The sequence below is a fragment of the Melospiza melodia genome, chromosome 16 (assembly GCF_035770615.1).
Source record: "Melospiza melodia melodia isolate bMelMel2 chromosome 16, bMelMel2.pri, whole genome shotgun sequence".
Taxonomy (NCBI): Eukaryota; Metazoa; Chordata; class Aves; order Passeriformes; family Passerellidae; genus Melospiza; species Melospiza melodia.
Genome location: NC_086209.1, coordinates 2,593,652 through 2,607,917, shown reverse-complemented (window position 1 = coordinate 2,607,917; position 14,266 = coordinate 2,593,652). Strand labels below are relative to the sequence as shown.

Sequence of the window (14,266 nt, the reverse complement as noted above, 5' to 3'; positions counted from 1 at the left end):
TCTGTGCCTGCTGTGGAGGTTATTTCCAGCCCTTAATCCTGCTTTTCTTACAGATACAGCACAAGCTTGGGGGATCAAGGACTCTGCGAGGGAATGCAACTTCAGTTGGCTGGAGCAGCTGGAACACAAAGCAATATTTGCTGGAAGAGCCTTGAGGGAGCACAAGAGAGAAACTTTGGGATAAAGAAGAAAGGCAAAGTGGTGAAGGAGCTTATTCATCCCACTTTTGAATGAACTCGTGCTTCAGTACTCTCCTCACTCCCCAGGTGGTGGCCAGAGCCCGCTGGCTGCTCCAAAAGGGCTCAGCAGGAGCCCTGAAGGACACAGAGGAGTTGGACAAGGCTGAGATGAAACACAGTCTGCTTGCCCAGAAATAGATTTGAGGGCGTTGTTTATGTTTTGTTCTGAGACTGCTTTGCACTCCAGCCTGGAATAACTCTTTTCTCCCACATCTCTCCTCCTTGGCTGGCTCAGATTTTCAGCCACCAGCTGTTTGCTAGGATTGTTCCTTCTCCTTGCTCCCTCCCTTCCAAATTCTTCAGGACATTATTTTCTCGAAGCTTTTCTCAGTAAGAATTTAATCAAACAAAACAAAACCACAGCAACCCGCCACTCTTGGACAGTGTTTGATGTGTAAATATGTAAAGAAGGAGTGTTTAGAAAATGCAATCAGCTACCTCCTGGGGACCTGAGTCCTACAAGGAGCCAAGGTGACTCTACATGGAGATATGTGCTCCTGCAAGAATCAATTCCAGCTGCAGTGGGAGCAGGGGTGACCAGAGGCACAGCTAAGCCACTTCTCACAGAGGCATTTTTGGAATAGCTGCACGATTCTCCTCCAGGCCAGGCAGTTCCTTGCTGGACCTTTTTCTCTCAGTTCCCACCCTGCAGCTCTGGAGTTAATTGGCCATTTTGCTCCCTCTCCACTTGATCCCTCTGCAGGTACTCCTCAGTTTTGTCACCAAATCAAGCTTTGGGAAATATCTCCTAATATTTGACTCATTCCTATGGACTGAAACATCCTGTGCCTACAGTGGGGCAGAACTCTGGGATTTCTCAGAATTAAACACCCAGGAGGTGACTCCAAGGAAAGCTGCAGCAGTGCAGGTCAGGAGAGACACTGCCCACAGGGCCCAGACAGGGCACTTCTGATCCTGTTCTCATCCTGCCTAAAGAGTTCTCCTCTGCTGCCATTATTAGTGAACAAAACACACTGCCAAAATTCATACAGAGCAATCTGAGGGTCGAGCCCTGCTGCTGTTTATACTTCGTTTGTGCAAAACAATTCACAACAATTTTAACTTCAAACTTCCTCTGCACCCAGCCCAAAAATGCAGCTGATGGCTTTGTCACAGCACGCTGAGTGCCAGCTGAGTACCTGGGGCACACCAACGATGGATTGTTGTGAAGAGACTCTCAGGAGAGGGGGCTGTGTGATTACTGATCATTTCTGCACTGCACTGTTCCCATGCAGCAACAGAAACCATGCAAATGGCATTTCTCTCCTCATTCCAAAGTCTGCTTACGTAATTTCCCCTCTTCTCTTCAACAGTGAGGACCAGAACTCACTCCCTTTCTTAGATTCACCTCTGAAGTGAAAGGCTGGCCCTGGATTTGGGGAGCAATGCTGTTATTCAAACAGAAATTGCTCTTCACTCTCAGGGTAGGTGGTTATTACTCAGCAGGAGGTTTATCAGGTGCAGGCTCCACCTTTTAGACACCATGCAAAACTGATACTCCACCCACTGTGTCCACTTGAAGCCCAAGAGGATTTTTCCATCAGCTCCACTAATCCCTGTGTTCAAATCCCAGCTTCAGTAATTGCAGGCTGCCTCTGGTTCTGAGCAGAGACATTAATCACACCTCCAGCTCAGAGGTGGTTTCTTTCAGATAATCCCTGCAGAAAGGGGCTACAAAGTGAGTTTTGGTCTCCTTCTCTTGCCTCAGAGCCTGCTGAAACTCCAAGCAATTTAATCTATTCAGGTGTGATACCCAGGTATCAGTCATGATGGCTGGAGATAAAGTGCCAGGTTATTTGTGGAGAGTTAAGGGGAAAAATCCAATCTGCTTTCAGTTTGAAGCTTCTGAGTATACTTGAAAGGAAAGCCCAGATATGAAAAAGCAGCTCCTGAAAAATGTCCCTGCCCTCTGATGGGAAACACAAGAGAAAGGGCAGCTTGGAGCAGCTTCAAGAGCCCATTTTGCCCTTTTTGGGCTCTACCCACATGAATCTCAGGAAAACCAGTCTCTCCTGGGCTGAGTGCTTCACACAGAGCACATCAGGCTGGTGCTGCAGGGAAGAGCCTGGCAGGGATGGCAGGATTCCCTGGGTGCTGCAGGAATGGCAGGATTCCCTGGGTGCTGGGTGCCAATCCTGCTGCAGCCAAGCAAACCCTCCTGTCTGCAGCCTCAGTTTTCACCCACGGCACCCCAGGCAGGTTTGTCCTTGTTCTGCTCTCATTCCCTGACTTCCTATCACCAGAAAAGGGACATTTGCTCTGTGGTTTTCCTGTGCATCACCACGGGACAGTTGGGGACACCCCTGAAGCTGCTGGACTTTGAGAAATGGGGGGGGTTGCAATTAAATAATTATTGCTGATGAAGCCCTTGCTGGGCTGATCCCTGGAAAGGCTGAGGATGAGCAGCACTGTGTGAGGGGTGGGATGCCCCAAGCTTGGACAAACCACGGACATGAAAAGCTTGTGCAGGAGTGGTTTGATCCTGAAATAGCCTCTTGCTGACAGAAAAAGGCTCTGTTTGTTTTTGGTTGCCTGTTTGGGGAACAGCAGCTCCTCGAGGAAACGCTCCCTTGTGCACGCAAACACCAATATTTACCTTGACAAGATAGTTTATTATCATTCTTCATTTCTCTTCCTTTCAACGTTTCCGTTCTCTGAAGAGGCAAAACCATTGTGTGCAAAAACAATCTCAAGTGGACAAATTATGCAGCTTAACACGTTCCTCCTGCTCAGCTGAGCTGCAGGACCTGACCATGTGCATGTTCTTGGCTCCCTCTCCTCCTAAATCACACATTAACTTATGTCTTACTTCAGGTTTTTAAGCTATCATATCTTATTTAACATTTTTAATAGGTCAGATGTACCTACGTGACAAGTTCTCTATTTTTTAGGCATTGTTCCTTTCTGAAAGGTGAAATGAGAAAAACACAACTGCTGGAAGCAACAATACATAAGTATATAAAAATTGGACAATTGAGAATAGTTTTAGGTGTAAAGAGGGCAAGGAGAGAAGAATTCACTCCAGAAAAGAGAGCAAACCTGTCTCAGTAACTACTCACTGCCCAAGTGGAAAATACAAAGGGGAAGCAGAGCTAACTTTTGCTGAACTCCTACTTGGCCTCAGAATTCAATCTCTGTTGCCAAATTCAATGGATTAAAAGAGGCAGGGGATGTGCAAAGAGACAATGTGGCTCTGCCCTGCATTATCCACCCAGGGAGGCTAATAAATAGTGTTCCAGTATCTATTTTCCCTCTATGGCAAGTGAACCTGCTTCAGTGCACAGTTTTCTCCAAATTCCCCTGAAAAAGAACCTGTCCCTCAAATGCTGCCAGCAGAGAAGTGACAGAACAGAAAATGCAGATTTAGAAAATGGATCTGGAGCAGGATGATGGACAGACATGAAAGCCAGGGCAGCTCCTCCAGTTCCTTCCGTCAGCCCCACTGGGACCCTTCCTGTCCCAGCAGATGTTCTCCAGTGCTTTGCCCAAGCTGCTTTGAAATCTCAAGGGATAAAACTTCCAGCCCTTCTTTTGGGAAACTCTGCCCCCAGTTCTAAGACCTCTCTACTCAATATCCTCCCAAGCTCCTGTAAAAATGTGATGTTTGTGGCCTTTCAGGCATTCCCACCTCCCTGTGTGGAGCCACTGTCCCAGCACTCAGTGCTGTGGGAGGTGCAGTGTTCCAGGGGAAGGGACTTGCATGAGCCAGGGTCACACCAACTCCTCAGAGCAGCTGAAATGAGGGGTTCAGTGGCTCCTGATGGGGGTGGTGATCTCTGGGCAGTGCTAAACCCTGGGAAGTGCCACCCATTCCTGCTGACTGGCACAGTAGGATCACACAAAATAGGACAACTAACCCAGCAGAAGGAATTATACACAACGAGTCCTTACCTGTCACCACCAGCTGCATGGTGAGGTTCTTGTAGAGGCCGTATTTGGGGTTGCTCAGGACCATGGTGTAGTTCCCAGCATGTTTTGGTCTCACATCTCGTATCCCCAGTCTGTATTTCAGTGGATCTGGCTCATAGCAGGTGTGGTTGTCCTTGATCAGTTTGCCATCCTTGTACCTGTGTGGGAAGTTCCATCAAGGCTTGTCATGTCCCTGTGAACCCTCAGAAACCCTGTCACCCACATTAGGGGCTAAAGGGTAATCCCAGCAAGGGAAATGCAGGTCTAGAATCACTGCTTGGATTGGATATTTATTCCTGTTACCCTTCCACACCAGAACTGATTCTCATCTCCAGCGCTGTGGGATGGATTCATTCCACACAGGAAAAAGGTGTTTGATTTTATCTGAATGAACAGTGCCTCTCACATGCTCAACTATGATCTAAATGCCCCCAAATGAAGCTGTATGGGCAACAGCATGTGTGTGAAATCATGGAATAGCAAAATGTGTGTCACCAGCTTTAAAGGAAGAGATGAATTCAGCAGAATTGTCTCTCAGGATGTCTCTGTGAGCCTTTACTGCTTCTGAAAAAGTTAAACTCTGTGACCTGGAGAAGGTTGGTCCATAGGGAGGTCAGTGAGGAATTCCCAGCCTGGAATATTCCCTCAGGGCAGGAGAGCAGCATCTGCAGGAGAGGCTCCTCTCCACTGCTTACCCCACACGTGGGGTTATGGTTAAGAAACAGGCCAGGCTTTGCCACACACGGAGCTTTGGGCCTGGTGGAAGGATGCTGGGGCATCTCCCACTGCCTGAGGATGCTGGAAACTTCCTCTGCAGTCATAAAAACAACCATCCTGAGAGACCTCCAACATCAACAGCTGGGGCTCCAGGGGAAGGCAGCTCTGGTGGTCCCAGGCAGCCACCAAAGAGCCCCACAGTGAGCCCAGGAACAAAGGCTTGGCAGGGAGAGGGGGTCACTCCCCACTTCAGCTCCCAAAACATCCCCATCCCTAAATAACAGCAGCAATTAAAAACACCTCCTGGCACTGCTTCCACTAAAATGAGAGGATTTCATGTTATTTCACTGCTAATAAAATGCAGCAAGGCCAGCCCTGAGCATCCTTTTGCTGCCTGCCAGGCTCTCAGCTGGCTGAGGGCAGGTGCTCCAGGGAAATGCCATCTTCTCTGCCAGGACAGGCACGCCCCTGCCAGCTGTCCCATGGGATTTCATGCAGTTAAAGATGGAAAAGGCACTGGATGGGGTCGTTTAAGACAGAACAGGAGAGAGGACAAGTGTTGAAAGGGTAAAGAGTTGGTTGCCCCTCCTGTTTAGCAGATCCATTGCACTCCTGGTGCAGCCTTTAGTTTGCTCAGGAGATTCACTACAAGGATCTGTTGGCACAGGATTAGAGGCCATTATTTACAAGTTCTGGAGAGAAACAATTTCTTATGTTAAAATATGTCCTTTTGCTGTTATCCCCTTCCCCCTTCAGACTGACCACCACTGCTGGGGGTAAGCAGGAAACCCTTCCCTGAGACCTTTCTCCTTGGATCTCCCAAATCATTCTGTGCCCAGAGAAAGTGAAACACAATTTTTTTCCTTGGAGGGCAAGGAGAAGAACACAGCCTGGGTGTGGGAAATGGAACGACAGAAACTTCCAGAGACACTGAAGGGTTTGATCTGCAGCCTTAGAAGAAAGTTGGATTGATGTAAAAATAATGTACACGACATTAAGCAGTAAAATAATAAACTTATGTTTTTATAGTTGTAAGTAAGAATATGCCTTAAGTAAGTAAGAAAATGTATTGATAAAATGGTGAAGGGTTTATAGTGTAGTAATGTAAATGTATAGACTAAGCTGAGAGTTTAGATGTTATAATAGAAGCATATGTGTGCATGTGTGATAGGAGCCCATTGGATAAAAGTATCTGCAGTGCAGCAGAAGTGAGTAAAGGTGATAGGTTAGAAAAGCAAAATAAACTTTGTGATGACTGTCCATTGGATCAGAAAGTTCTATATTGTCTTGTAATGAAGAACTTGTGACTACTTTGAGCTATGGCTGACTGTGTGCTCTTTTAAATCTCCTGGCCTTTGAGACTGATGTTTATCTGAGCAATAGATTTATCTATTTTTAGCCCAACTGTGGTCCCATCCCTTCAATTAAAGCAGTGACAATAATACCTGGGAATGAGGGGTGGCTGGTCCAGCCTCCCAGAGCTCAGGAGCCCAGAGTGGAGCCACAGCTCCTCAGCTGAGCTCAGCCCACAGCTCTGAGCCCATCCCTGACCCGTGTGGTGAGTGAGGAATGGTGGTGATCTGTTCCAGACAGGATTCCTAAAGGAGCCCAGGTGTTCCTGCTGTTGCTGGGGCACTCACCAGGTGACAGTGGGCCGAGGAAAGGCGTCCACCTTGGCAGCCAGCTTGAGGGACTTGTGTCCTGAGGTGATCTCGTAGTAAGGCCCTTTCTTGTGTGAGACCGTGATGTAGGGTTTTTCTGGGGAGAGAAATGAGCAGGGAGACTTGGAATGGCAGCTCTGGCACAGCACAGAGCTCACACCTGGGATTGCTCTGTTCCCACATGGGATTTTTTCCAATACAGACCTGCACAGAGCCAAATGGATCAGGCTGTTCCCTCAGCTCCCCGTGCAGCCCAGCCTCAGCCAGGAAGGGCTGTTCCCACATGGAGGAATTCACATGGAAAGCAGAGGATATGCATTGCATTGCCCCTGGGGCATCTCTTTTCCATGTGGAGCCCACACGAGGGATTTTCAAGGTCTCAGCAACCACACTTGGTGCCAGCTTTTTCAAACAGTTCAGCTCTCTCAGACATCACAGAATCCCAGAATGGTTTGGGTTGGGAGGGACCTTAAAGCCCATCCAGTGCCACCCCTGCCATGACAGGGACACCTCCCACTATCCCAAAGTTGCTCCAAACTCTGTCCAACCTGGCCTGGGAAACTTCCAGGGATCCAGGGGCAGCCACAGCTGCTCTGGGCACCCTGTGCCAGGGCCTCTCCACCCTCCCAGGGAGGGATTCCTTCCCAATATCCCATCTAAATGTACCTCTTGAATTTGTTTGAAGACACGGGAGCTGCCTCTCATTGACTAATTAGAGGTTTTAGATGATTAAGGTTGACTTTCTCCCTAGTGCCATTTCAATCAACAGATTTTGGCATTATCCTCTAAGCTGAGCTGGTTCCTGGTCCATCCTGGTTTGGCTGCAGCACTCACCATACACGGTGACAGTGACATTGGCCTCCAGCCTGGTGGCATTGAATGTCCTGCAGATGTACAGGCCCCCATCTTCCATGGTGACATTTTCAATTACCAGGCTGCTGCCAGCTTTGTACACCACATCACTCTGGTCCATTGTTCTCCTGGGGTGGGGGTGCTGGGAGTCACAAAAAACAGGGTCAGAAAGCAGAGTAAACTGGATGATTGTGCTCACCCTTTCCAAGGCTGCCAGTAAAGGAAAGCAGTGATTCGTATCAAAACCATCACATCTCCCCATCACTGAAATAAATAATATAAAAGGCAGATCAGCAGGAAGAGCTCTTTTGTGAAGTTTCATTATCAAGTCTAATAAGAGAGAGAAGCAGAGTGGAAATGTGGCACTTTGTACTGAATTCTGGGCAGGTAAACAAGGGGATGCATCCCAGCCCTTCTCCAGGACTGAATCCCAAGGATCTCAGGGTAAAACTGCTGCAGGGTCAGAGCTGTGCTCTGAGGGTTTGGTTTTGAGGGTTTTTAAATTTATGTTGGTCACAGTCAGTATTTTTTCTGTATTAAAAACCTCCTGCTTTCTAAAAGAAATATATTATGACAGAAATACAATATATTATGACAGCCAAGTGCCAATGCAAATTCCTGGGGAATTTTAGAAAGCATTATCGCTTTTGATAGGATTTTTGATCCCAGAGATTTGGCCAAGAAGTTTTACATTTATAATGTTAGAAATATAAGGAGAGTTCATAGGAAAACTAATCTTTTCCACCATATGGGGTTCAAGAAACCAAATTCATTCAGTAACACTGTAGTGCCTGGACCTCAATAAATTCTATGTTATATTTTCTGTAGTTTCCTCACTGAAACAAACTCAGACATTCTTATTTTTTTAAGGAAACAAATAAAAGTTAATCAGTTTTTAGGAATCACATTTTACACCTTCCCAAAAGGCTTAGATGTTTCTTTACAATGCATATTTTGCTGAAGTAAAAAGAAAAAAAAAAAACAATTATTTTAATTCTCGGCACCAAGCAAATCCAAGAATAGAATCTCAGACAAATGAACTGATTTGGGAAATGATCCCCCTCTGTTTTGTTTTTTAGGAGAAGTGAGAGGGTTTGGTACCTCAAATGTTAATTCTCTTACTTATTTCTACTTCAAATTTGGCACTTTTGTATTGTATCCACAGAAAGCTCATGACTCAAAATTTACATTTCATTCTTTGGGGATGATTTCCACAGGTTCAGCTGTGTTTTCCTTTGCTTTTTCCTACTTCATAAATACCAAAATAGATGAGGAGATTGACAGCTTACAACCTGCATTTGAGACTTGTCACTGTGAGACAGCCAGGACAGAAGGAATGAAGGAGTTTTTCTTCCCAAAAAGAAGGAAACATGCCTGGCTTTTCTTGCCAGGGTTTATTTAGTGAGGTTTGCAGTTTAATCTGCAGGTTCAAGTTGGGCTGAGAAGTTTTAGATTCATCCAAACACAAAGTTCAATCAATGATAGGCTTATAAACGGTTGGGTAATTTCAGAATAAGCAATAATGAGGTTTTCTCATCCCTGTGAATTTTGGGAAGAGGGGGAATGCAGGGACTCCATGCACTCACTGTGCCACGGGGACACGTCCAGATGAACTCGATGCGCCCGTTGATGAAGGTCTCTGCTTTGCACTCCAGCTTGAGAGTTTCTCCAACCAGCAGCTTTCTGGCACTTGCCTTCAGAGCCAGGTTCTGTATTCTGCCCTCTGCAATGGGAAAGGCAAAGCTGTGAGCAGCAGCACTCCCTGCATCAGTCTGGGATCCACCAGTGGATCCCTGCTCCCATGGACACAGTCAGGAATGGCTGCCCTGCCATGTGCCGTGGCTCCAACCCTCTCATCAGCTCCACAGAAAAGAGTTACAAAGGTGACAAAGGACTCAAAATGACAGGATCCTCTTTTGCTGGACATGAGACCTGTTACTCCTGCCCTCTCCTGCCCAGCTCCCTTTCCATCCTGAATGGGAAAACCCTAATCCTTGAATGGGATCCCCAAATCCCCCAATAGGATCCCCAAGTCTTGCTCTTACACCTTTGTCAATGCCTTAACTACACCAGCTCTGTACTTCCATCACTTTTTGGTGCTAATTCCAAAACCACACCTGGGCACTGACAGTAACACATGATAGAAAGGGATTTCCTGGGTCCTTCTGAGGTGCAGAGGGATGGCCTAAGAGATTTTGTAGGTTTGCATTCATGATTTTAATAAAAAAATTACTCCAACAAGGAATAAAAAAGAGAAAGAGAGAGATTTACAGGACTTTTATTTGGCTGCCACACAAATTTACAAGGCTGTTGTTCAAAGCTGAGTGCTGATTGTGTAGAAAGATGCCATAAGCTAGTGGGAATGAAGTCCAAGTAAACAGAAGATATATGAGGAGATAAAGAAAATACATGGAAAACAAAAGGAAAATAAATTCTAATTGGTTTCATATAAATGCCCAGCACTCAAAAATTTAATGTTTAGTTGCTTCAAATTCAGATTTTAATTATGAGATGAAGCTCAGCTGTAAATCCAAGGGATATGGTGTAGTAAATCAACAGGAGAAAATCTATAAAAAGCAAAGATGTGAATTAGCAGTGTAGTGAGGTTTTTATATGATGATCACACGTGGTTAATGACCAGAAGCAAAAAGAAAGCTGCTGTTTGCTTTGTCCTGAACCAGCAGTTGTTTTAATGTAAATACAGCTCAATCCAAGCAAACAAAGCCTTGGTGGGGTTTGAATAAAACACTCCTGTTTTGTACCACCTCAGCACTTGGTCATTTTTCAAAACCAGGAGTGGCTCCAATCCAAGTTCTATTGAATAGGGAGAAAAAAAGGAAGAAGGAGTTTACTTTTAGCATTCCAGCTTGGACTTGCCACAGATGCAGCCCAGGGAGATGTATCAGACAGAGCTGAGGCAGAGCAAGGAGTGACACCTGGGAGGTGCCAGGGACACTGAGGCACTCACCCAGTCTCTGGGCCATGTAGTAGGAGTTGAAGACGCTGCCGTTGACGTGGGCCGAGCACGTGAGGATCCCAGAGGGCACAAAGGAGTGGGAGGGGATGACAAAGCCTCTCTTGGGGTCCCACACCATCTTCTTGAAGTTGATCTCTGCAGAAGAAGGGTACTGCAAGGGAACAGACAAGGAGTGAGAATCCTGTTCCCCTCGGATTGCTCTGGCTTAGGGGCAGGGCAGGGCTTTGACCTTGCCCAGGGCTTTGGGGTCTCTGTCCACACAGAACTGCAGCAGCAAAGAGGAAAGCCCTCCCTAGGCAGGGGTGGCTCTGAAACTCAACACTTGGGCAGCCACTTCAGGAATCCCAGTGCTCTCAGATCTCTTGTGTGGGAGTAATTTCCTTCATCCCTTCTTTGGAAATCCTTATGCCCATCTTATGTGAATTTTGTGGGGTGATCTTTTCACAGGTGTTTCCTCCCAGTGCCACATGGAACTACCACACATTTTCCTCATTGTACTTTAAAAACATGTGTGAAGTTAGACTCTCCCTAAATCAGAATTGTTCACTAACTCACCAGAATTAGTGTTCACTAACTCACTATTCACTCACTCTCCCAAAATCAGAATTGTTCACTAACTCACCTGACTGTGGTTATCTATGAGCTCTGGTCTGTGGGCACTCCCCAGATTCTCTCTATCCCACAGAATGGGGGGAGACACTCTCCCCAAGGATTGCCACAGAAGCAGCCTGGGTTACTTAGGAGTGTAAATCACAGAAATAAAGGAACTAAAGCACTTTTGGGTCTAAATTCATAAATACTTGTAATATTGTGAGATTATTGAAAAAAACTTCTCAATTCTGCTTATGAGGAAGAAGTGAGAATAGAAAAGGCAAAGGTGGAAAACAAACTGGAGCAAAAATTCATTTAATGAGAATGAACCCTCCTCTGTCTACCCTTGGACAATACCAGTGTCTCAGATCTCATGTGTGGGACTCATTTCCCTCATCCCTTCTTTGAAATCACTATGCCCATCTTCTAAGAATTTTGTGGGGTGATCTTTTCACAGGTGTTTCCTCCCAGTGCCACATGGAACTACCACACATTTTCCTCATTGTACTTTAAAAACATGTGTGAAGTTAGACTCTCCCTAAATCAGAACTGTTCACTAACTCACCAGAATTAGTGTTCACTAACTCACTATTCACTCACTCTCCCAAAATCAGAACTGTTCACTAACTCACCTGACTGTGGTTATCTATGAGCTCTGGTCTGTGGGCACTCCCCAGATTCTCTCTAACCCACAGAAGTGGGGAGACACTCTCAGAGCACCCCAAGGATTGCCATGGAAGCAGTCTGAGTGACTCAGGAGTGTAAATCACAGAAATAAATGGACTAAAGCCCTTTGGGATCTAAATTCATAAATACTTGTAATGTTGTGAGATTCTTGAAAAAATCCTCTCAATTCTGCTTATGAGGAAGAAGTGAGAATAGAAAAGGCAAAGGTGGAAAACAAACTGGAGCAAAAATTCATTTAATGAGAATGAACTCTCCTCAGTCTACCTTGGACAATACTAGTGTTGAGCAGCTTGGTTTTTGTTGGGGGGAATAATCAGTTTATTGCTATTATTAACACACAGGGAAATACTCTATTTTCTAGAGGGAATGTAATTTGCTTTCCAAAAATTTTGAAAATCCTGGATTATAGTGTACAAAAGAACTTCATGAAATTAAAATAGCTCTCTGAAATGCCTGAGGGGGGTTCAGGGGTTTGCAGGTGAGGGAATGGAAGCACAGGCAGCTCTGGCTTTCCCAGCAGGACACAGGGAGGCTCTTTAGGACTGAGGATGCTCTTTGGAGAGTTGAGATCACTTCTGCCCCAAAATTGAAAAGTTTGGGCAAACCTCAGTGTGCCTGCAGTTACCTCATGGTAATTAACTTTATTTGCTTCTCCCCCCTCCTCCTCATATCCTGGCTGCTCAAAGGTGAGGCAAGGGGAGGTTTTCCTTTTTAGAGAGACCCTGCTTCAGCTCTGGGAGCTAACCAAGGGACTGAAAGCAGGAATTTCACCCGTGATGGAACAGTTTTGCTCCTATTTCTATTGTGGGCAGCTCCTGTTGGTCTCCCAGCAGTCAGGACACTGGTTTGGCAGAGCAACTTAAATTGGATTCAGTTTAAACAATCCTCCTGTTCCACACAGCCTGCAGCTTGGGGCTCTGACACACAAGTGACCAGGCTGGCCTTGGTTTGGGTCAATTGTTACAATTCCAGCATGGACCAAACCCAGAGGAATTCTGGCTGAGGAACTGGTGATGCTGCATGGGGAAGGGGGGACAGCCAGACAGTCCCTGTCTTTTGGAGCAGCATTTGTTCTGACAGCAGTAGGAAACAAGGATCTCTTGTAAATGCTTTTGAAATAATCAAGCTGTGGCATCTCTGTTTAGAACCATGAGGAAAAACAGGAGAAATTACAGAAAGAGATCTGAAACCTGAGGCATAATCATGCTTTAGCACTCATGAAGGTCAAAGCTGGAAGTGGCAAATGCACGCTGAACCAGATCAGTGACTAAACAGAACTGACATGACTGAAAAAGCTCTTTTTACCCTGAATTAAAATCACATTAAGCAAAATTAAAAGCCTGAGCTGTGTGTCTTAAGCATGAGTTTGTTAATTACAAAGATGATATATTGAGATAGCAGGGATCTGCTTAGTATAAGCAGGAGGTACCTTTCTCTGAGCATGTTTAAAGAGAGTACAATGATTTAAAAGTATAATGGTAACATAAGGAACTTAATTTACAGTGGCAAAGAGTCCATTTTCCACAAGAATAATAAAACGTGATAAAGCTGAACTTCAGGGTTTGGCAGCTCTGCTCCCCAATGCCTGGGGGGAGGGGGAAGGAAAAATAACCCTACTCAGGAGGCCCTTTTCAACACCACACACAGATTAAACATCTTCATAAAATATTCACAAATACCTATTTAAACAATCAAACAAAAGAGCGTCATTGCTGCTCGAAGGAAATCACAGTGGCTTTCCTCCCTTTGAAGTGTTGTCTTCCCTGTCCAGTTGCCTCCTGGAGATTAAATTTGGAAGGAGAGGATGTTCTAAATTTGTCGGATGGGCTGGCTCACCTCTCCTCCCCCTTGCTCACCTCCGCCCCTGTCCCGCCCCGCTTCCTCCCGGCGCTGTGGGGCTGCCCAAGGATTTCAGCTTTTGTGCTCTTCAAACCCTGCCCTGCATCAGTGTCTCACTCTAAACTCCATCCAGAGTGTACTGCCTTCACATTTTGGTCAGACAAAACAATTCTGACTGAGATTGACACTCTACTGCCTCAGGCCCTGAAAAGTATCAATAAAAGTGAATTGGGGGCAGCAAACTGGGGGAATATGACTTCACTGCCTGAAGCTGGAATTGGAGGATTAACCTCTGGTTTGTAAATGGACCAAACATAATTGTCTGAAAAACTCATGACCATTGTCCATCTTGGGTGTGTCCTTGGTGGTTTCTGCACTGCCCAAGGTGAACATACTGAAGACCTTTAATAAATACCCACTTTATTCTCTTAATCTTGTCTAGCCCTCTGTTCTAGGTATGCACTAAAGGCATCAGTGGGATTCCCAGCCAGGGCCAAGCCAGCAGTGCCATCCACAGCTGGATCCCAGAGCTTCCCAAGGTGCCACATCCCAGCAGTCCCAGCTCCTTTGGGAGCTGTGCCCAACCTCTGCCTCCCTGCCCTGAGCCCCAGCTGCTCAGCCTTGGAGGGGGAAATCTTCTGGGGACAGCTTTTTGTGGGAGAGATTTTGGTGGAGATTTCATTCCAGCAGCCAGGCTGCAGTTTGTGTTTGGAGAAATGACTGGGAATTTAGCTGGGATGCAGGAAGAGCAGGGCTGTCCATCAATAATGAATGTGGAAATAGGAATTCCAAGG

At 46.0% G+C, this 14,266-nt stretch overlaps 1 protein-coding gene across 2 annotated transcripts in view; it reads right to left on the bottom strand.

Moving 5' to 3' along the window:
* Nucleotides 1–14,266, bottom strand: part of LOC134425577 (vascular endothelial growth factor receptor kdr-like) — a 132,445-nt gene that overhangs the window by 64,598 nt on the left and 53,581 nt on the right. For both annotated transcript variants that reach the window (XM_063170306.1, XM_063170307.1), the window contains exons 5-9: nt 10,347–10,506; nt 8,965–9,101; nt 7,361–7,520; nt 6,506–6,623; nt 4,131–4,306 (exon numbers count right to left, since the gene is read on the bottom strand). In XM_063170306.1, coding sequence (XP_063026376.1) covers nt 4,131–4,306; nt 6,506–6,623; nt 7,361–7,520; nt 8,965–9,101; nt 10,347–10,506 — 751 coding nt within the window. The remainder of the gene's footprint in view (nt 1–4,130; nt 4,307–6,505; nt 6,624–7,360; nt 7,521–8,964; nt 9,102–10,346; nt 10,507–14,266) is intronic.